At 51.0% G+C, this 23,691-nt stretch overlaps 1 protein-coding gene across 4 annotated transcripts in view; it reads right to left on the bottom strand.

Moving 5' to 3' along the window:
• Nucleotides 1–23,691, bottom strand: part of HRH2 (histamine receptor H2) — a 52,823-nt gene that overhangs the window by 18,613 nt on the left and 10,519 nt on the right. The window contains exons 2-3 of one of the 4 annotated variants that reach the window (XR_004032700.1): nucleotides 7,473–9,076; nucleotides 455–590 (exon numbers count right to left, since the gene is read on the bottom strand). Coding sequence is in view for 3 of the 4 variants with exons in the window: in XM_030824886.1 (XP_030680746.1) it covers nucleotides 6,140–6,377; nucleotides 7,473–8,548 (1,314 nt within the window). In the remaining variant the exon portion in view is untranslated. Of the gene's footprint in view, nucleotides 1–333; nucleotides 591–5,535; nucleotides 6,378–7,472; nucleotides 9,077–23,691 lie in introns of those variants that run through there. The other 3 variants (XM_030824894.1, XM_030824886.1, XM_003273257.3) reach the window with 3 other exon arrangements.

The following is a 23,691-nucleotide window of genomic DNA, read 5'->3' on the forward strand; positions in this document are numbered from 1 at the left end:
CCCAGGCTGGAGTGCACTGCAACCTCCGCCTCCCAGGTTCAAGCCATTCTCCTGCCTCCGCCTCCCGAGCAGCTGGGATTCCAGGCACACGCCACCAAGCCCAGCTAATGTTTGTATTATTAGTAGAGATGGGGTTTCACCATGTTGGCCAGGCTGGTCTCAAACTCCTGACTTAGGTGGTCCGCCCGCTTCAGCCTCCCAAAGCGCCGGTATTACAGGCATGAGCCACCACGCGCAGCCGCTGTGCTCCTTCTTAAGGGTACCAATGTGCTAGCAGTGGCCCCGAAGGCATGGTGCCCCTTCCCGCCCCATCACGGTCCCTGGGAAGGCGGCGCCTTCAGACCCAGGGCAAGGGCAGGGCAGGGGAGGGGAAGGAGGGGTTCACAGGTAGAAGCCAGAGCCTCCAGCTGGCTTCCAGTCACCATCCCCAGACCCATGCAGGAAGTTTCTCTACCTTTCAATGACTCCTGGGGGGCCACGATTTATTCTCCTTGACTTTTGAGGCTGTAAAGGGCTTCCCACCTCCTCTCTGCTCTCCTTCCCCTGACTTCCTTTCCAGGAGTGGGAGGGGCTCTCACTCCCCAAACTCTCTGAAGAGACAAAGAGGAAGAAGATTAACTGTGAGCTTGCGCCGTTGCTCCGCGTGGCCGCTGTGCAGAAGTGCAGGCCCCGAGAAGCTGGGCGGGCAGGGATTTGGGCCCCGGTGGCCCACGATGCAGCCTCGAGCTGTCCACCCAGGGCCTGCAGAGGCCGCGAGCTGCCCTAAAGCCCAAACACTTGGGGAAGGAAAAATGGGCCCTTGGATGGAAGAAAGGGAAGGAAAGAAGAAACAGAGGGGAGGGGAAAATTGCAGCAAAAAGGATGGAAGAAACGGACAAAGGAAGAGAAGGCGGAAAATAAAGATAGCACCGTGGCACTGTTATGCTAAGTGAGGGGAGCCAGGCACAGAAGAGCACCTATTCCATGAAATCCAGAGAGGCCGAAAGCAGACGCGTGGCCACCTCGGTGTGAAGGTGCAGGGAATGGAACGCAGGGAGTGTGGGGGTCAGCTCACAGGTGCAGGGTTTCTTTTGGGGGGTGATGAAATGCTCTAAAACGGATTGTGATTGTAGATGCACAACTCCAGGAATATACTAGAAACCACCGAACTGTCCACTTTAAGCAGGTGAATTCTATAATATGTCAAATGTAGCTTGATAAAACTTACAATAAAATTGAAAGAAAGAAAAAGGAAAGCAGGCAGGCAGACAGACAGGAACATGAAAACGAGATAGATGGTAAAGAATGAAAATTCTCATTTGCTGAAGTACCTGTCACATGCCAGGAATGATGCTAAATGTCTGTGCCCTTTACACCTTTTCTGACTTTTCTGTGGAAGTCTGCTGATTATCAGCATTTTACAGTAAGGAAGCTGCAGCTCAGACTGGAGAGTGACTTGCCCGAGGTCATCAGACCTGTAAATGGTGGGGCCATGACTCATACTAGGCAGACCCACCCTCCAACACCCCAGGAGAGCACCCCTAGCAGCTGTGAGACGGGGCAGCAGCTTCACAAGGCAGCCAGCAGGTTCCCGAGTGGTGGGGCCAGCCGGGACCCCTGACTGTGGGGTGAGCCGCCCTGGATGTAATGCAAAGGGCACTCCTAGAGGCCGGGCAGGAACGCTGAAACCATGTGCTAAAGGGAGCATTTCACTAAGCTGGATGTATAAGTTAACAAGCTGGGGCTCTTGAAGGGGTGAACACGTTCAGGCCCTTAAGGAAACTGATCTTCTGGACAACAGCTCTTCTTCAGAAGTGTGTGTATCAGACACGTGGTTGCAGCCTCATCTTCTGAGATTGGATTTGGAGCAAAAGACAAAGTCAGCCTTGCTCCTCAAGCTGTGCCCCTGACTTCTGGCCAAACCACGACATGCTGTGGTGATGCTGTGGACGCAGTCCAGGTTGTTGGGAACTCCGGATTCCAGCCCTGACTCAGAAGCTCGCTGTCTGTGCCATTGGCCAGAAGTCACACCACCTTCCTGCGTTCATCTGTGCTGGAGCTAGAGAGGGATTAGGCTGTTCCCACCCCGAGGTTCTATGATTCAGAGCTGGTACTGGATTCTGCCAGGAAACCTGCCTCTGATGCCAGTATTTGGAGGGAGGCTTATTGTGACATCCAAGCTAAAAAGGCGAACCAGGAATCTCTGAGTTCTTATGAGGTTTCTGGAACTTCCCTCTTACAGACGTGGTTTCCTAATCTCTACAGTGGGGGTGGGTTCACTTCTCAGGGTTCCTGGGGGCCTATAACAAGATAGTCACTCATTCATTTATTCAATCAGCGATATTCCTGGGCCTATTCTGTGCCAGGCACAGTGCCACGTGTTAGGGTCCAGTAGTGAAGAACACAGACAGGGACGTGTCCTATGGAGCTTATGGTCTAGGGGGAGCAGACATTAAACCAATAGGATAAGTCAAGAGAGGGAAGAAGAGGGCCTGGGCTGAGGGGAGCCTGCATGGGGTTAGACACCATGTGGGCTGAGGGGAGCCAGAGGGGCAGGAGAGGAGGTCGTGGCAGGGCAGGGCCTTGGAGACAGGGATAAGAATTTGGTGTTTTACTCTAAGCAATAGGAGAAGTGGAATATAATCCAATTTATGCCTGGAAACCTCTCAGAGAGAAGGAGGGCAAATTCAGAGAGCCAGTCAGGGGCCAGTTGCGATGCTGGGCTGATTGGGGGACAGAAGAAGAGCTGGAAGGAGTGGGGAGGCACCAGCTGTGACTGCAGCCCTCCAGGCATCAGGAGTATTGAAGCCACAGGCACAGGCCCAGGGACTGTGCAGGCACGAGGAAGGGCCACGCCCGGAGAGTATGATAGCCCAGGTGCTAATGAATATTATCTCCTGCCTTGGGAGATTACCATGAACAAGTGAATGGGTGGGAAAAGGGCTCAAAGAGACCTAGGCAGGGGTCCAGAAACACAGGGTTCTCCTCCCAGCCTCTCCTGAGCTTGCTTCACACCTCAGACAGGTCACTTGCCTCCCTGTGCCTCATTTTCCCCATCTGGTCTCTGTAGGGCTAGCACTGGTGTGATAGTCAAAAACAGGGCCAAGTTCAAATCCAGACAGCATTTCATCCTAGAGTCTAGGCTTTGGGATCAGAGAGACTCGGGCTCAAATCCTAGCTCTGCCACTCATTAAGGTTGGCGGCCCAGGCCAGCTCCTCTGTTTCTGGGAGTCCCCTGCTGGTGGGGGCCACGCTGTGACAACGCCTGCTGTAGAGTAACATTCCTATGAGGAGAGGGCCTCAGCCTTTCTCCCTGCCCTACTGCAAACAGTGCTGGCAGGTGGCAAGTCCTTGGTAAATGCTTCTCACTGAGCTCTGGGTGGTTTATTCTGGCTGGGGCAGAGGGTGGTGGCTGGGCCTGGGGAGGTGGCAGGAAAGGCAGCAGGACGGTGGGCAGGGACCAAATCAGGACGGGCCAGAGGGTTGGGACTTGTGGGAGGCTGAATAATGGCCCCCAAATGTGTCCACATCCTAATCCCTTGAGAACGTTGCCTTACGCGGCAAAAGGGACTTTGCAGATTTGATGACGTTATGGAATTTGAGCTGAGGCTCTAGAGTGCATGGGTTACCCAGGCGGGCCTCAGTGCAATTGTGTCTTTCTAACAAGGAGGTGGAGGGAGACTGACTACAGCAGAGCAGAAGGTGACGTGACCTTAGAAGCAAAAGGCTGGAGTGATGTGAGAGGGGCCCTGAGCCAAGGCATGCAGGCTGCCTACAAGTGGGGAAAGGTAAGGAAAGGGAGGCTCTCTGGAAGCCTCCAGAAGGAAGCAGCCCTGCTAACACCTTGATCTTAGACATCTGGCCTCCTGAACTGCAATAGAATAACGTGTGTTGTGTTTGGCCACTAGGCTGGCGGGGATTTGTTATGGCAGCCACAGGAAATGGACACAGGGCTACCTATGTGCAGGCGGCTGTGGGAGGCAGAGGAGGGTCCTGAGCAGGGGCACTACACTGAGATTCATAATTTAGGGAGCTCACTGTGAGTGATGGAGCAGACAGGGAGCGGCTGGGAGCAGGGGTATCTGAGAGGAGGCAAGGGAGAGGTGATGAGGGGTGGACAGTAGGGGTCAGGAAGGGGCAGATGGTGTCTGCCCACAAGGCAGCCAGCAGGTTCTCGAATGGTGGGACCAGCCGGGGCCCCTGACTGTGGGGTGAGCTGTCCTGGGTGTGCTGCAAAGAGCACTCGTAGAGGCCGGGCAGGAACATTGTGGGGTGGCTGCTGGTTGGCCACAGGGAAGGGAGGACCAGCCAGCTTGGCCACTCTATCTTCTGGAGTCACCCCTTGGCCGATGGTGCCCCCACCCCACCCAGGGCAGGCTGGCTCAGTTCCCTTCAGAATTCTTGGCTCAGGCAGACAGCCCAATCTTGGCAGTGATAACAGCTCTGGGTCAGTGCGGGTTTGTCCCCAGACGGAGAGCTGGAGGACATGCTATCAGCCAGCAGGGAAACTGGCAGCCAAGCTTATCGAGGCACACACGAGGCCCTGATCGCCCCGGCAGTCTTGGTGGGAATATCAACCTCTGGCTGTTCTTGGCTACCTCCGCCCTCCATGCCCTCAACCACAGTGTGGGGCCCTCTGACTGGCTCCGCTACCCTCCTCTGCCAAAGCCCTCTGCCCCTGCTCCTGGGGGCTGGAGGACAGACCATAGCCGTGATCTCCAGGAGCAGGAGCTCTGGACCCGGCTCTGGCCCTGCCTCCACGGCTGCATGCATGACCCTGGCAGGCACCACCTCTCTGCTGGCCTCGGTTTCTTCACAGCCCCCCACCCAGGGTGCCCACGAGGATCAGAGCAGGAGATGGACACTCATACCCTGCAGCAGGCCGGGTGCCCGGAGGACAGTCTGCAGCAGGCGCTGCTATTTCTGTTGTTGCTCAGATCGCAACTTTGGGTTGTATCCCTTGGGGCAGTTTACTTGACTTCTGTGAGCCTCAGTTTTCCCACCTATAAAGTGGAGATTAAGCAAGTCCCTGCTTCACCGGGTTGTGTGGAGGATGAAGTGAGGCCCTGAGTCTCAAGGGTCCAGCCCTGCCTTGGATGAAAGGGCCTTTCTCATTTGCATTTAAAAGCTCAGAGGTCTACTCTCCGGAATGGGCTCCCGGGCCCATGTGCCAGCCCCATCTGGGCTTCAATCCTTGGCATGTGTGGCTCTGAATCTGACCAGTCAGCTTCTTCACTAGACCATGAGCAATTGCAGGTGGCCGAGGGTGGCACGGGGTGGAAGATGCTCTATCTCACTTTGTGCCCTTAGCACTTGGTGCAGGGGTGGGAGTAGGATGCCCCCGAAGAACAATTAATGCCTAGAAACAATGTCAGACATCTGAAACGGGCCAGTAGTGGATGCTCAATGAATGTTAGCTATTGTTGTTAAGTGCTTATTGAATGAATAAGTTCCCTTAAGGACTCAGCTGAAAAGGTGGCTTATTAACCCAGGGCTCAAATAGGTAACGGCACTACAAAGTGATATACCAGACTAAACCCAAGAGTGGCAACCACCTTCTAGCTGAACCACATCCCTGTATTTTTTTATGCTTTGTGAGCTAAGTCAGCTTTGCACTCCAGCCGCCTCCTGAATAAGAGATTGCGCAAGGATATGGTAGGTGGGCGTTTTGCCCATCAGCACTGGAAGCGGAAGTTTCCAGGTGTGCACTTGGAGGGTGGATTTGAGGGGCAGGGTCCAGGGCCTGAGGCCACAGTTCAGTGCAGGAGCAACCAGGCTTGCTTCAGATGGACAGTGGTGAAAGAGCAGAGGGCCCAGGACCCGAGTCTATGGAGGGACACTCCAGCCCTGGGAATGGGGGTGGCAGCTGCGAGGACCAGAGGGAATATGCAGGGGTCTCACTAGGCAGTTTTGCCTCCACATCTCCAGAACCTGGAGCCCTTGTTGGTGGGTCTGCAATATCCATGCAAGCTTTTCTTGAGTCTGACGCTCAGTGCAGCAGCGTGGACTTATGCCCTGTTGGGAGATGGCGGAGCATGTTCATGTCCCTTCGCTCATGTGAGCTTCAGGCAACTCTGGAGGGCAAGTAGGAAGCCCGGTGAGGGTAGACCAACTCTCCATGAGATGAGGAAACTGAGGCCTGAGATGGGGAGGAACTTGCTCAAGATACAAGGTGAGTGATGGCAGAGCTGAGACCAGGGCTGTGCCATTGATTTTCTCTAACCTCATCACCATAAACCCAAAAAATCTCACTTCTACATCCCCAGTATTCATCATAATTCCTGGCATGTGGTGGGAATTGGATGAATGTTTGCAAATGAATGAATGAACAAATGAACAAATGAATGAATGAATGGGTCAGTTCCACAGACCAGCATTCTGGAAGGCAAAGCCATGGTCTGTGGGAAGAGAAAGGAAAGCAACATTTATTGAGCAACTTCTATGTGCCAGGTATCCTCTGAGCATTCTTGCATTTGCTCCTCTCAGCAGCTAAAGCCCAGACCAGTAAGCTGTCTCTCCTCACAGCGAGCTTCCTCGGTGCCACTCGGGTCTTTGGTGTGGTTCCCCTTAAGATCCTGCATTGGCTTTGTCACCAGTGAATTTATCCAAATCTCATTCTGATTCTGTGCATCTTTTCTGCCTGGTGCCCTCTGGGAGGGGAAATCCTGTTGTCCTCTCTGCATCTCCCGCACTGTGAACATCCAAGAGTCTGCAAGCTTTTAAGATCTATGGCCTCCTTGATTTTGCTTTCTTCTCTTTCCTCTCTCATGAGTGAGTGCCACAACCCCCTCGTCTACAGCCTCATCCTCTGGTCCACATCTTAGGGGTACCCAGAGCCCTCTTTCCAAAACGTAGATCTGCTTAAGTTACCCTTACTCTTGCTTCTAACTCTTTCACCTTTCCTAAAATCTACAGTATCATGCCCAAACTCAGCCGCCTTCAAGGCCCCACCTTTCTGACGCCACTGGCCTCTTTCCCCACCAACTTACACACCCCCACGGTAAGAGCTGATGCATAGTAGGTGCTCAATAAATGCTGAACTGAGCTGAGTTTCTCATTTAACCCCACAACAGCCCCATCAAGTGGCAGCATTGGTGACATGGTTACTTGAGTGCTATCCTGGAGGGGTTGGTTGAACACTTACGACTCCTCAGTGGCAGTCAGGCTTTAAACATAAGACTCCTAATTGTAAGGACAATGTAGCTGGGAAAAGGGGCTCGTGAGTTCCGAAGTCAGGTGACCACTCTTCAGGCCCCAGCTGTGCGGCCCTTGCCAAGTCCTCTGAGAATTTTAATATGCTCCTTTTAAAATGGAGCTGTTTTACCTTTGGGGGCCGTTGGGAGGATTAAGCAAGAGGGTGTTTACAAAGTACTCACGAGGAGTTCCTAGAACATAAACCAGCACCACCTAAACAGCAGCTCCCTTAATCATTCCCACCAGTAGCATCCCCTCCCAGTGCCCCCATCTTGTGCACCAATGGCTAGGGCTATTACCTGTCTGTGGCTCCCTGGGGGGCCGTGACTTCTGTCTCACTCCACACCTGGAGCTTCAGGGGTTTCTCTTCCTGTTGCCTGGGTTCTCGGCTTTGGGTCCTGGACAGCTGAGAGGCGTTGGACCTCAGAGAAGTTTTGTGGGAGTTGCGGTTGGCGAGCCTGCAGCAGAAGAGCTGTTGGTACCCGGTGCGGAAGTCTCTGTTTAGCGCAGCATACAGGATGGGGTTCAGGGCTGAGTTGGCATAGCCCAGCCACAGAACGATGGCTTCTAACACCTCATTGATGGCATCATCCCCTCTCAGCCCACGGTACACAAATGCGGTGAAGTAGGGAAACCAGCAGATGATGAAGGCCCCCATGACGGCGGCCAGTGTCACTGTGGCTTTGTGCTCTCTGATGGTGGCTGCCTTCCAGGAGCTAATGTGATTGATCCTCTTGGCCTGATCCCGGGCGACCTTGAAGATGCGGTAGTAGGTGATGCACATGATCAGTAGCGGTAGGTAGAAGGTGACCAGCCCATCCACCAGCCCGTACACTTCATTGACCTGGACTTTGCACTTAGAGGTGGTATGATTGCCCTTGCTGCTCTCGTTCCTGCTGTTCCACCCCAGGTGGATAGACAGAAAGGACAGGGTAATGGAGATGACCCAAATTAAGACCAGAGAGATGGCAACCCGAACCGGGGTGACCAGCACAGGGTACCGCAGTGGGTCCATGACAGCGCAGTACCGGTCGAGGCTGATCATGAAGAGGTTAAGAATGGAGGCTGTGCAGAGCATCACATCCAGGCTGGTGTAGATATTGCAGAAGACCTTGCCAAAGCTCCACTTGCAGGACAGCTGGTAGATGGCAGAGAAGGGCAGCACCAGGAGGCCAAGGAGCAGGTCAGTGATAGCCAAGGACACGATGAAACAATTGGTCAGGTTGCGGAGCCGGCGGTTCAAGCCCACGGCCAGACAGACGACCACGTTGCCAGCAACGGTGATGAGGATGAGGACCGCAAGGACCACGGTGATGGTGATCTTGCATGCGGTAGAGTCCAGGCAAAAGGAAGAGGCTGTGCCATTGGGTGCCATCCTGGGACTCTATGGCTCAGTCCCCTGACCAGGGCCCCTGGTTGCTTCTTCTCTGCTCCCAATGTGACAATTATGCCAACCACTGGACTCCAAGCTCCCAACAGAGCCAAAATGTGTCCAATTTTTTTTTTTTTTTTTTTTTTTTCTGGCCAGGGGGTGGGGAAGGCTTCAATGACTGACTCTGGGCTGCTTTTCTAGAAATAAATTAAGCAACACCTTCTAAGGTGTTGGGAATGAATATGAATGAAGAAGAGAGAAAAGCAAGGCCTGAAGCCAGGTTCATGGATCAAACTCCAGTCCTCAGACGATCCCCTGAAGAGCTAGCTTCCTCCCGGGGCTGGGGTAGGTCTCCGCTCCCCAGGTTTTGCATAGAATCCGAGGCACTGTGTGGCGGTGGCTTTGGTGTCATGCAGGATGGGTCATGTGGAGCCGCAGCTGTATCCCTCTCCATAGCTGGTGCCTGCTCCCATCTGCGTGATGGAGTCAAGTACTGGGATCTCCCTCTCTGGACTCAGTGGAGGGCAGGAGCTGAAAAAGCAAGGGTTGGATGTTAAGCACCTTGAAACCAGATAGAAAGCATGAACCAATTCAAGATGTGTCCTTCTACTAGATCTCAACCTCTTGGCAAGACCCCAGGAAGTATGGGGCCAGTTTGGATACCTTTCTTTGGGAGGGACTTGGACAATCAGGATACATACTGGGGAGGCAGAAGCGGGGCAGGATGCAAGGGGCTGGACACTGAGGCTGGTGAGAAAGAGGTGGAAAGGCTGGAAGTGCTTGTACTGAGAAAAGAAGGATCTAGACACAGACTTTCAGCTCCAGAAGAAGAAGGCCTGCATCTGTTTGTTCACTGCTGGTTCCTGGTGCCTGGCCCCACAGATAGACATTAAGCATCTGACGAATAAAGGATAAAATGAATGAACGAATAAACAATTGTAAGGAATCTACTCCTCTGAAGTGCTGAGAACAGTATCTGGTGCTGCTGTTTGGCAAAATGTCATCATACTCTAAGGCAGTGGCCGACAAACTTTTTCAGGAAAGGGTCAGGTAATAAACATGTCCTGCCTCGCAGCCTGTGACGGCTCGGCTCTGCCTCTGCAGTGCGAATGCAGCTATGCAGATGACGTGCAGACAGAAGAGCGTGGCTGCACTCCAACAAAACTTCAGTAATGAACACTGAAATTTAAATTTCATATCATTTTCACGTGTCACAAAAATCTCCTTTTTTGATTTTTTTCCAAAATTTAAAAATGTAAAAACCATTCTTAGCCACGGGCTGTACAAAGCCAGGCAGAGGGCCAGATTTAGTCGGCAGTTTGTCACCTGTCATCCACGCCACCCCTGCTCCGAACACATCTCTAAATCTTACTGGTCTTACTTGGCAGAACACGTGATCCCACATCCAGGTCAGCAGGGACAGAACTCACTCAGTCCTTCTAATGGTTGCGTAACAGTCTGTGGGGAGGCTCACCATGAATAGGTTTATCCTATCACCCCCATCTCACCCTCTCACGGGCGTTAGGGTGCTTTCTCCTGTCTCCCGTCCTCCCTTTGCACTATTGAAGTAGTGCAAACAGTACTTCAATAAAGTAACTGCATGTGCAATGCCTCTTGGTTAAATAAGAGCCCCTGGTCACCAGATAATCTCCAAGGCTCCCTCCCAGTGGTGGCTGTATATGATTCCAACTGGCGAGAAATAAGCTGAGGCCCTGTTCCACGCCCCGGTCCTTCCCTACCAGCTCCTCCTGGTTTTTCAGAGAGCAGGCAATCTCCTGAGCTCTGAGAGTGTGCAGAAATCGAGTTGACGGTGGAACCCCCTCTCAGAAGCAAGCTGATCTCCATAAAACATAAATTAAGCCTCTCCCAGGCTCTTGCCTGGAGCGGTTTGCAACCTGAATATGAGAAGCATCATTTAATCAGAACCATTGTGTTCGTGCAGGGATCAGCGTTCCCGATCACCCTCTGCCATGCTCCCTGGCTTAGCCACCAGTCCTGGCGGCTGAACCTCCAGGTACTATTTTTAGCAGATCTTTTCATTACATAAATAGCCCAAACAGCATGAGTCTCACCGCCACACTTAATTAACTTTGGAGGGGGTAGCAATAAGGGTATTTTTTTGGAGAATCCCTATTTCTCATCAAAATTTTTCTGAGTTACCACAACAGCCGGGTATAGGTATTTTGGCATTAGGCTGACATTTGAGTTAATGTTTGGATGAGGGGTCTTCAAATCTGAGTGAACCAGCCTCTCTTATAATTAGAAAATCCTTTCCTTCTCTCCTCTCCTGCCCCTCCTTCCCTTCCTCAGTCCTTTTCAACACATATTTCTTTGAAAACCCACAATGTGTCAGATGCTACTCCAGATGCTGGGAGGACAATGATGACCAAAACAGCTGTGAGTCCTTTCTTCATAGAGTTTTCAAAGAAGAACCACTTCTGCTGTATTCCTATTTAAAGCCCAGCTCCCATAAGTTCTGGTCACCTTTCTTGAGGGCAGGGGATTTTGCACGGCGCTCTCCCTCCCTCCCATCCTCTCCTGTCCCATGTGGGCAGAAGGATTGCCCTAGAGGGCCACGTCATCCCCTTATGGAGCAACCTTCAATGGCTTCTCTTTGCCTGTGAGGAAGAATCATGTCATCCTTGTCACCATCATTGTCACCCTCATAGCTAACAAAAAATAGTCTCTCAAACTGTCCTTTCAAACTTCCAAAATGATGACAGGCTTATTCCAGTAAGCCAAGTATCCCTGAGGTGTACAGAAAGGGCCAAGAATCAGGGCCACCACACACCTGAGCCCCTGCACCAGGAAGTGACTGCTGCTGACCGTTTGGTATGTGGGGGCCTCCCGGGTTTCTCGTGCCTCTGCCTGCACATGGGCACACACCGGGCGCTGTCCGCACACAGCATACATGCTACTCAGCAACTGCCTCTCCTTCACTTCTTTTAAAATTCTCAGTATATAATGGATGGCCCTCTAGGTCACTTAGATCTAAGCCATTCTTTAGGGAGCCCAGCCCGTGGCAATGCAAATGCTCTTGAGAGGATACGTGCACAAGGATGTCCGCTGGCAGATGTGCAATGGCAAGAATGGAAAACAGCCTGAGCTGCCATCTTCAGGGAAAGAAAGTTCAATGAACCATGGCACAACTGTCCTGCAGGATCATCCTGGGCAAAGCGATGCCACGCATAGTAAATACAATATCACTGAATCCTCACAACCCCACGAGTGAGGAAAATCATTGTCTCCATTTAACGGTTGAGGAGACTGGGGCTCAAAGAGGCCAGGTGATGTCACACCCCTGGAAAATGGCAGAGCCTGGATTCAAATTCAACTCAAACTCCTTTGGCCTGTATTTAATGCCCACTCTGATCAGACTTCAACCTGTCTTTCCAACAGGGTCTCATCCAACACTCCAGCATCTGCCTGTTAATTTCACAGACACTCAGGCAACCGAGCATGTCCCCAGCTGCAGCATGCCTTCTCCCTCCTTCCTCTGCCTTTGCGTCCCCTATGCCTGGTGTGTCACTCTTTCTTGTATTCACTTCAACCACTCTCCTTTCAAGGCCCAGCTCAGGTACCTGTCTCCTTGAGTCCTCCCAGATGCCTAAAAGCAGGAGTAATCTCTCTGCACTTTGTACCGAGTTAGATGGTACAGCCCCTGCTGCCTTGGAGCGTTGATCTGGCTCTGTGGCATTTAATTCTGAAAAGTGCCAGGCCCATTCTGATTCTGTGCCTTTGCACATGCTGTTTTCACTGCCTGGAAGGCCTTTCCTTACCTAGAGAGCTCTTACTCTTTTTTCAAGCCCCGGCCTCCTCTGTCACCTCCTCCAGGAAGTCTTCCAGAGGTAGGTTCTCCATCCTCTCTCCCTTCTACCTCCCTTGTACTCACCTCAGGCAGAGGCTTGTGCTTTCTGAGGTGGACAGAAAGGGGGTGTTTTTTAAATCCCACTGGGCAGAGTTTTGAGTTTTCAAGGCCCTGGGAGCACTCTCTTCTTGGTGGAGTCCTTGGTGATTCACCATGAGAATGTGTCTCCCCAGGAATTGAGTTGTGGTGAGACACAAAATACCACTTTTCTCTTCTATCCTTCCACCTGGTGGTGAAGAAGATGAGGGCTTGGAGGGTGAAGCTTTCCATAGAAAGAGGTAGAACTTGGCAGACAGCCCCAAGTCTGCCTGATGCCACAGCCTCCCTCTCACTGCCCCCAACTCATGAAACCCCAGAAGAAATGCCACTGGTATGCATGCAGTTAGAAAACCAGAGGGGCGAGGCCATCTAGAAAAGCAACCAAGCTGGTGACTGGGATGTGCTCCCCCTCCGAATTTATGAAATCAAGTCCAATACTTTCTTTTCCCTTTTCAGCGGGAAGTGAAACACCTTTTGCTGTTTAAGTACTTAAACCCCCAGACACAGCCCTGTGGGAGCCTGGCAACTGCACACAAGCGACCAGCAATTTGGGGGAATCAGTTAAGGCTTGATTGGGCTTCTCACTCGGCCTGAAAGATAAATCTGATTTTCCAGGCAATAATGTACAACAGGAAAAGAAAATCCTGCATCCACGCAGCGACCGCTGTGCCTGACGCCCCTTCCGGGCGAGTGTCACGGCAACCCTGTGAAGTAGGTGGTTTGATCCTTACTCTACAGAACAGACACCGTGAGGAGTGAAGGGGAGCCCCCGGGCTGAAAGCAAGGACTTGGACATTGGACAGATCTGGGTTCTAATTCCAGCGCTGTCGCTGAAATAGCTTTGTGACCTTGGGCACGTGACTTCCAACTCTCTGAGCCTCAGTTTTCTCATTTGTAAAATGGTGATGCTACTACCTTCTCTTTCACTTGATGGCTGTGAAATGAAGACAGTAAAGGGATGGAAAACCCTTAGTGCCCGGCACGTGGTAGGTTCTTACCAATAACACTTTTGTCATTGGCTAAAGCTGCATGGCCGGCAAATAGCATTCATGTGCATGACTTCAGCTTCCAGGTGAAGACACTGTGCTGGGGACTGGGCTATAGCAGTGAGCACAGCAGACACATCTGGAGCGCCCATCACAGGAGTGGGAGGAGATAACATCGGGGACCTACTGTGGAACTGCTTATTTATGGCAGCCGCGCTAACAGTTATATAAAGGGAAATAGCACCGCCAGAATGTATCACGGTGCAGGTACGGAAGGCTTCCCCAAGGAAGCGATATTCGAGTTGAGATCGGTACAGATGGGAACAAGGTAACTGAGTGAACATGGGACAAGCCGATTCCAGAGAGAACAGCCACTGTGAACGTTTGGAGGAGAAAGATGGTGCGTTGTAGCCCAAGAACCCTGAGACGCCTCCAGCAGGTGGAGTGGAAGTTCGAGCAGAGGGTGATGTGATTGGAAGGCGGGAAAAGTGGCGCAGGGTCCCTGACCTCCTGCTATATATCAGGATTCGGGGGTGTGGCAGCTGGGGGTGGGCCGGAGCAGGTGGCTGCCCGGCACCGCCCAGTTCCTCATTCTCATGAGCTATTCGTTCTCAGAACTTTTCCCCTGTAATCGACCACTTCAAATGTTCCAGGTGCCTACTGAGGGTATCAGAAAGTGGCCCCAGCATCAGCTCCCAAGGAGCAGCCCAAAATGGGCTGGGAGGGGTTATTTTGGGGTTGCAAGGAAGCAGGGAGTTATTTTAGTGTTGCAAGGAAGACAAGCCTCTCTAAGCCCTGAGTGGCTGCCCCCATAGGAGCTGCGGACCAATGTGGCTTCAGCCCAGACGGTCAGAGCTGAAATGACCCCTGGCCTTCCCAGGGAGCCCTTTCTTCCCACTTAACATGGCAGGACAGCTTCATTTAAGAAATGCTGACCAATACATCGAAAAGATACCTGAGCTCATGTTTTTAGCAGCACTATTCACAGTAGCTAAGATATGGAATCAACCTACATGTCCATCAGTGAATGACTGCATAAAGAAAAAGTAACAGGGCACAGTGATTCACACCTGTAGTCCCAGCATTTTGGGAGGCTGAGCTGGGAGGATTGGCCAGGAATTTGAGACCAGCCTGGGCAACGTTGTGAGACCATATATCTACAAAACGTTTAAAAATTAGCTGGGCATAGTTATGCACGCCTATAGTGCAGGCTACTAGGGAGGCCGAGGTGGGAAGATCGCTTGAGCCCAGGGGTTCAAGGCTGCAGTGAACTGAGGTCATGCCACTGCACTCCAGCCTGGGCAACTGAGTGAGAACCTGCTTCAAAAAAGAAAGAGAGAAAGAAAAGAAAAGAAGGAAAAAAGAAACAGAAACAGTGGTATACAGACACACACACACACACACACACACACACACAATGGAATACCATTCAGCCATAAAAAAGAATGAAATCTTGTCTTTTGCAATATTTGACTTTCTGTGTCTGCTTTGTTTTAGTTAAAATAATATCCTCCAGTACAACTGGAGTGAAATATTGCATGTTCTCACTCAGAAGTGGATGGTAAAACATGTGTACACATGGACTTAGCACATAGAATGCTAGACAATGGAGACTCTGAAAGGTGAGGAGGTGGGTGATAAGAAATTACTTAAGAAGTACAATATACATTATTTGGGTGATGGATATGATAAACCTTAACTTGACCACTATGCAATCTATGTACGTTACATAATTGCACTTGTACTCCATAAATTTATACAAATTTTTAAAAACCTGGAAAAAACTATTGATGGCCCATTATGTGCTAGGAGTTTGGGCTTCTTCTTGCCTTTGCCCAGGAGCCCAAGGCAAGCCCTGGGGCGGGGGCTGGGGATACATTTGAACAGGGTGTGGTGGTCCCAATCCTCTAGAAGTTTAGACACAGCAAGAGATGGCTAATAAGAGCTGTGGGTGGAGGCCACACATGTGTGGGAACTGGAACTTTAGCTCTGAGGGCGGTAGCAGGCAATAGCTCCGCGTGTGCGCACGTGCGGGGGCAGACGTGCGCATGCCAGGGTGTGTACTCCGGCACACACACACGCATTTGTGGAAGGAAGCATTTTCTTGGGTCTGGAAAGCCCCATTAATGTTAAAATCACTCAGACTACTGACCCAGCAGTTGCACTTCTAGGAGTCTGTCCTGTGATTCCCCAAAGCACTACTTGTGTTGGCAAAGTCCAGAAAGTGTAAACGTGCACCTGAGAGAACGTGGTGAAGGCATCCAAAAGACTTAGATTGTCTGGGCTGATGGGCGGGGGAGCCTCCAAAAGTGTGCTGATGCTGAGCATGATATGCACAAGGGGGAACATACGTGTGCATACCCACACATCTACACATGTTAACATCGGTCAAGGACCGGCTCAGGAGGGCGGCAGTGAGAGGGTAGGGATGGCTGCCTCCAGGGAGGAAATGGGAGCTGGGACAGGATGGGAGAAAGCCTTCTTTTTCACTGTGTGTCTCTTGGGACCTTTTCAATCTTTTCACCTTGTGTTTGTATCACCTACTCAAAACCTAATAGACATATAGTTTGACAGGTGGAGAATGGAAGGAGAAGGGTACGCTGAGCAGAGGGAACAACACGCAAAGGAATGGAAGCTGGAGGACTAGCTCATGCTCAGGAGTGAGACAGGGCCACACGGTTGAGATGGGCTCCAGGCTAGGGTTGGGTGAGGGTTGATGCTTGGTCCACTCAGTCCAGATGCCACTTTATAAAAAGTCCTCTACCTCCAAGCTTATAGCCCTCAGGGCCCATCCTCTCCTCTCAATCATTGCACAGGTTTTGCAATCTAACTGTCCTGGTCTTTGAGGATGCCACAGCTTTACAATTCCCCTCCTGTTGTTAGGATAAAAATGGCAATGCCTGCTATGCCCTGTGTGATTGGCCCCCGCCAACCTCTCCGGCTAGTTCTCAAGAGGAAAATATAGCTGGGGATGGGGTGCTTGGGAGTTTGGACTTAGTTCTGAAGATAATAAGGAGCCATTGAAGGTTCAATCATCAGCCGTAAGATCACCCAGGGGACCCCATATCTCTTGATTTCAACCAGTTAACAACCCATGAGAGTGATACTACTACAAATTGGCATATAAAGAATGCTTACTTCATGACAGGCCTGGTGTTATCTCATTTAATCTTTACCACAACAATGTGAGGCAAGAGATTTTTCTTTTCCCATTTTACAAACACAGACGCTGAGGCTTAGCAAAATTAAGGAAATTGTCCAAAGTTTCAAAAACAGCAAGTGGCAAAGTCAGGATTTGAACCCAGGTCTGTCAGCCTCCAAGAGTCCCTGTTCTCGGCCTCCACATATTTGGCTTTGCAGGTGGAGAAAGGGCTTTGGGCTTTTAAAAGAGATGGCGTGATTGCAGTTGTATCAACAGCACAAAACACTTCCTCCCTTGTGATAACATACAAACATCTTTCATCTTTGTGTTTGCAGGTGTCTAACTCCTTCCTGGCAGGACATTTGGTCAAAGCCCATAGGCAGGAAAAGACTTCTGGCTGTGGCTGTTTCTTGGAGAGAAATCCTCCAGCCTCCTAGGAGCTTTGGTCCTGCCCCTTTATTTCTTCTGAGTCAGGAGGGGTGCAAAGGCAGGACTTGTTCTTGCTTCTGTCCCCAAGCACGTCTTGTCCCAAGCTCGGCAGCCGCCAGCGGGACCCCTCTGCACAGGCTGAAAAGTCAATGGATCTGAATGTTGTCTGTAATTTGGAATTGGGGGCAGGTTCTGTAACTGGTGTTGTTGGCACAGACTGGGAAGAGTCTCACTACCCCTGAGACGTGTGTCCTCCAGCTCAGTGCTAGATGGCGGGGTCAGAGTGGACCCTTTATGACGATGTCATCCCCTAGGCATCATAGTGAGGGAGAGGGGACCTGGACTTGAAGCAAGGACCCTGGCCACTTCCATTTCCTGAGCACCTACCACGTGCCAAGCACCTGACAGATGATAATAATAGTATCTGGATAGCAGAGATTGCCATGTTCCCATTTGATAGATGGTGAAACTGAGGTTTGGAAACCTCACTTGTCTGGGGCCACACAGCCGGTAAAGAGGCAGGCAGGGCTTTGAACATCCATATCCCCCGACCCACCCTGCCACAGAAGGCGTGAAACCAGCCTCGGCACTGACTTGTGTGACCAGTTCTTGTGTGATGTTTCTTTATCAGTGAGAGACTCACACCATTTACTCGGCCTCTGCCAACAGCGGATGTGGGAAACTGAAGCTGCATCTGATGACAAAATTCTTTAGTTTTTGTCTGGGAAAGGCTTTATTTATCTTTCACATTAAAAAAGAAAATTGAGGTGGCCAGGTGTGGTGGCTCGCGTCTGTAATCCTAGCACTTTAGGAGGCCGAGGCGGGTGGATCACCTGAGGTCAGGAGTTCGAGACCAGCCTGGCCAACATGGCAAAACTCTGTCTGTACTAAAAATATAAAAATTAGCAGGGTGTGGTGGCGGGCATCTGTAATCCAAGCTACTTGGGATGCTGAGGCAAGAGAATGGCTTAAACCCAGGGGGGCAGAGGTTGCAGTGAGTGAATCACGCCACTGCACTCCAGCCTGGGCAACACAGTGAGACTCCATCAAAAAACAAAACAAAACAAAACAAAAACTGAGGTGAAATTCACATAACATGCAATGCACCATGTTACAGTGTACAGTGCTGGGGAGCATTCAGTACCTTCACCATGTTGTGCAACCACCACCTCTCTCTGGTTCCAAACATTTTTATCACCCCAGAAGCAGTCCTCGTTCCCATTATCAGTCGCTCCTGCTTCCTCCTTTTCCCTAGCCCCTGGCAGCTGCCAACCTGCTTTCTGTCTCTGTAGACTTGTCTTTTCTGCATATTATGGGCACAAAGTGCATATAAATCATGAAGTGAGGGGCTGGAAAAGGACCCCTGATTCTTTTTTCTAACCTGCTCCTCCCCAGCCTCCAAACACCTGGTTGCTCAGGCTAAACACTTAGGCATTCTTCTTGATTCCCATCTTTCCTTCACCTCCGACATCCAGCCCATCAGCAAACCCTGTCTGCCTGTGAAATGCGCACATGCATACACACACGCACACACACACACATCTACTCTCCTTTGCAGCTGCCCCCGTCCTAGTCCTAGTTCGAGCCATCACCCTCTCTTGCCTGAAGTTTTGAGACAGGTCCTGACCAGCCTCCCTGCTGCTGGCACTTGAATCACTAGCACCTGCCTGCTTCTACCTTACCAGTTTTGTCCTGTTACACGCTCTTACCGCTGGCTCACAAGGCCCCTTGTGATCGGCATCCCCTGCAACCAGCTCCATCTCCTCTTTTACTACCCGAGGCCTCAGTGGGTGCACACTGGCCCCCCTAACCTTGCTCTTATTCCTCAGATACTACACACCTGCTCTTCCCCGGAGCTTGGTTTGTGACCTGCTGATGACCTGGACATTCCCGTCTTGGTACACACATCAGCTCTGCCAAGGGGCCTCCTGAACCCCTCCAAGGCAGCTCAATTCACCCTCTTTAACATCCCCCACCCCATGTGGCCTCCTAGCATTTCGTGTGTTTCTCTGTTGGTTCACTATTTGTGTCTCCCTACTGGAATGAGAGCTTGGCGAGGGTCAGGATCCGGGATCCAGGATCCACTCCACCTTGCTCCCCAACAGGCACTTAATGGGGATCCATTAATACTCAGTTGGCTAAATGCATTTGAAAATAACCATCATAACAATATAATATCCCATTTATTGGGTACTTTTAAAGTGTCAGATACTGTTTGAAATATTTTACATACATTATCCCATTTAATCTCTTCAACAACCCTATTATGTGGGTACCACTATTCATCTCTATCTTATAGATAAGAAAATTAAGGTTTATGATGTTTTGTGACTTGGCCAAAGTCCTCCATCTGCAGTGGGCTGGCAAGTGTGGCAAAGGCCTGGGGAGGGAGCTTTCAGGGCAGGGGTGAGATGGGATAGCTGAAGAGTCTGCCTTGGTTCTTGGGGAGGTGAGATGTGGATCGCCAGTGTTTTCAGAGAAGCCCACATCCCTGCCACCCAGGGGCAAAACTGCTCAGGGGCAAGAGCTGGGGTGGGAAGAACACTGGGCTGGGAATCCGGATCCTGAGTTTGTGTCTCTGGTGTGACTCTGACTTGCTGTGTTACCTCAAGCAAGTTTCATACCCTCAGTTTCCTCAGCAGAAAAGTGTGGAGATGGGCTTAGAATATTTCAAAGGTCTCTTCCAGCAAATGTGTGTGTGTGTGTGGAGGGGAGAAGGGAAGGAATCGTGAGCCCTCCATAGTAAAATAGGAGAGCTCTGGGTGGAAACAAAACACAGGGCTCCTCATGTTCAGGAACCCCTTCTGTAGCACCCCAGAGAGGCAGTCATCCCGCTCCCCTTGCACACCTCCATCGATGGGGGCTTAGTATCTTACAAAGTGTTTGCCAATGAGTCACAGCCATTTAAGGACATTTACAGAGCTCTACGCCCTCTTTCTTTTGGAGGTCATACCTCACTGCATAATAAATACATTGCAATTTATGCACTTTCCAAAGAAAATATAATTTGTCTATGGCTATTTTACTTACGCAGCTGACTTTGACCAGCTGGCATAATGTTACATTTGTGGATGTTCAATTGAACATTTAATACTTGCAATTTTGTGGGTTTCTTTTTATATTTTATACCTGGCACTTCATGTGTATGTGTGTGTGTTTGCAAAGTTTTTTGTGTGTCTCTGAAAAGCTCTGAGGTTCAGAGAAGAAGTCCAAGTTCCAGGCTGGCTATCACCACCATCATCACCATCACCTCCACCATCAGTAGCAGCTGTGGCCACATGAACTGGATACCAGCGCTGCCGCTGACCACACTGTCTCTTCCTCCCACTCTGTTCTCTCCCCCAGCCTCATTCCTTGGAGGTTTTGCCCTTCTGCCAAGGTACAACTTTCTCTTACAGGCAGAAGTTCTGCAACCAGCTGGGTCACCTTAAAGATATCAGCAGCAAACAGATAACACTTGCCAGGAACATTTATACCCACTGATTATCTTATGCAACCTCTGCTCTGCTGAGAAAAACCAAGCCCATGCAGTGCCCCACAAAGCCTTGGGCATCCATCTGGCTCTGGGAACTTTCTAATATGAGTCCCCAACTTCTCTTTTCCTCACTCAGAGGCTTCCGTGCACAGAACTGTCCTCCAGTTCCCCAAAGCACTGCCCCATCCCCATGCAGCACTCTCAACAGACATTAGACGTCTGGTTATACATTCTTGGCATCCTGTACTTCCAGCACGGCACTTAGCATACCTTGTTATTAATCCCATGTGCGCCATTCTTTCTTTCTCTGTTGGCCCCTGCCGGGTGTGTATAAGTGCCACAGGGTGGGGCCCATGTCTGTTTGCCCACTACTGCATTCAGATGAGGCTTGGTAAGCATTGTTACAGGCCCGAATCTGGATATGGCCTGGCAAAGCAAATTAAGAACCAGCCCAGGCAGCTGTCTGCCTGGAAAACATTTTCATCATCCTGATGTGGCCAGTCTTTGGCCAGCAATGAGGGTGGGGATTAGGCTTAATCATGTAGACTCTCCAAGGGTCTCTGGTGGGCTCAAGGGTCTTGAGGGTTCTGCTCCAGGCAGGTGGTTGCATTTGCAGCCTGGCTGTGGCGATGCTCTCAGGCACACTGCTGGTCCGAGGGGAAGCGGTGGGATTTCTGAATCATCTGTTAGTAGGACCGAGAACAGGAAATAGCCTAGTGGTCACTGCGAGTGGAAGAGTCCCTGTCCAGCATTTCAGATGGATGGCCGGGCTACCTCTCCTTGATTACCTCCAAAGATGGGGAGGTCATTTCCTTCAAACAACATGTGTCTCCCCTAGTTTTCAAATTTTTGGACAGCAAAGATGGAATCAATGGCCACAGGCTGAATTCAGTCTACTGAGGAGTGCTGTTGGGTTCAAACAATGTTTATCATTTTTTTTAAGAAGCAACATTTAACAATCAGGAGACTTCATGTAAAAAGTCTAGATTTCCAGTTACTTTAAAAAAAAATTTGTTTGAGGCAGGGTCTCACTGTGTTGCCCGGGCTAGTCTTGGACTGCTGGGCTCAAGAGATCCTTCTGCTTTGGCCCCCTGAGTAGCTGGGATTACAGGCCTGGCTCCAATTACTCTTGAAAAACAGCCCTGGCCCTCATTCCCACCTGTCCCCTTTGGATTGGAGCCTGGTGCTAGAAGCCTGTTTGGCCAGACACAGGCCCACCAGGGAGTGACACCAAGCAATGATGCCCCCTGTCTGGCCTTGGAAGCATCAGAGTTTGTCACCCCGAGGGAGCTGCTCCTGTGGTTAGTAAAATTTGGGCTCCTTGGAAAAGCAACATCAAGTTACAGAAGTGTCCAGTCTTCCTGGTTCTCTTCAGTCCATGAACAGTAAAGGCAGGATTCCTTTAGTGGAGCTCTAGTGCTTTTTGAAAGCATTAAAAGGGACCTTGCTTGGATCCTGATGTGAACGTAATCATGGGACAAAGGCATCTTGAGGCAATCAGGGAAACTTGAATGCGAATTGGGTGTTAGGTTATGTTAAGTAATTGTGTTCATTCTGTCATTCTGTTAGCTGCAGCAATGGGAGGGTGCCATGTGCTCGTCAGTTAGAAATAAACACAAACACTGAAGCTATGCACGGTGGCCCACTCCTGTAATCCCAGCACTTTGGGAGGCCGAGGTGGGTGGATCGCTTGAGGTCAGGAGTTTGGAACCAGCCTGGCCAACATAGTGAAACCCAATCTCTACTAAAAATACAAGAACTAGCCGGGTGTGCTGGTGGGCACCTGTAATCCCAGCTACTCAGGAGGCTGAGGCAGGAGAATCACTTGAACCTGGCAGGCAGAGGTTGCAGTGAGCCGAGATCGCACCACTGCACTCCAGCCTGGGCGACAGAGCGAGACTCTGTCTCAAAAAAAAAAAAAAAAAAAGAAAGAAAGAAATTAGTACAAGCACAGTTCCATGATGCCTTGGATTTTCTTTAAAATATTCACATGAACAAACAAAAAATATTATGTGGTGGCAGGGATGAAAGACGATTGGCAAAACGCTGAAAATAGTGAGGCTGGGAAAAGGGGATGTGGGGTTCATCATTCTCTCCTCTCTGCTGCTGTGTCCCTTTGGAACCTCAAAAACAAATGCATTTAACAAAGCAGGGGCCAGGTGCTGTGGCTCAGGCCTGTAATCCCAGCACTTTGGAAGGCCGAGGTGGGAGGATCGCCTGAGCCCAGGAGGTGGAGGCTGCATTGAGTTATGATTGTGCCACTGCACTGCAGCCTGAGCTGGAGGAGACCCTATCTTACAAAACAAAACAGAAACCAAAGCAGGGGCCTCCTGGGGAACTGCACGATTGACTCTTTGCGGACATTGTTGCACTTTGCTCCGTGATTCTGCACTGAGTGAGTCCTGCCCTCAACATCCCTTCCGTCCTGGGAAGCTCCCCTCTCCCCTGCTTCTCCCACCCTCTTTCTGGATTTGGACAACTCTGCTCTGACCTTGCTGCCCTTCCCTAAGAGTCTTTGAGTGCCTGTCACCCTCGCTCTGCTTCTGGGAGCACGCAATTGTTCCTGGACAGCCTGCAGAATGGCTGGACTCCTCCTCACTGAACAGACTGGGGCCCTCCTCCTAGCCGGCCCCTCACCGCGACTCTCATCTCAGTCTCCAGGACCTGATGAAAAGAGGCATCCTTCACAGCAGCTGCAGTGAGTTCTAGTTCAGCTCTGCTGCTACCAGTTAGTCCATTTTGGCCAGATGACTTTGCTTTGAGCCCCAATTTCCCTTCTTGTAAAATGAGGCTAATAACCCAGCCTCACAATGGAGTTGACACGTGTATGGGGTCAAGATCAAGACCCTTCTAGAGCCAACTTCCTGAGTAACATTTCCCTGCACCTCCACCCTGCGAGCAACAGCTGGGGGGGTCTCTGCCTCAGACTTCTCAACTGGAGGAAGGAAATCCGTGCAGTCCCCCGCTGTCTGACTGCTGTGGGGAGTCAGTGGGCAAATGTGTGCCAAGCCCCAGCACTCACTACTTTGTTCACACACCGTGAGCATAAATAGCGCACATGTGTGACGCACAAGACCACAGTACAGTGCTTGGCCCACACTGGCACCTGCCTTCCTCCAGCTCCCCAGGTGCCTGTGCCCCGCCCCGGCCCTTCCCCTTCCAGAACCTCATCCCCACACAGTCCCAGCCCTGGGGCACCAAACCATG

Source organism: Nomascus leucogenys, chromosome 2, assembly GCF_006542625.1.
Source record: "Nomascus leucogenys isolate Asia chromosome 2, Asia_NLE_v1, whole genome shotgun sequence".
Lineage (NCBI taxonomy): Eukaryota > Metazoa > Chordata > Mammalia > Primates > Hylobatidae > Nomascus > Nomascus leucogenys.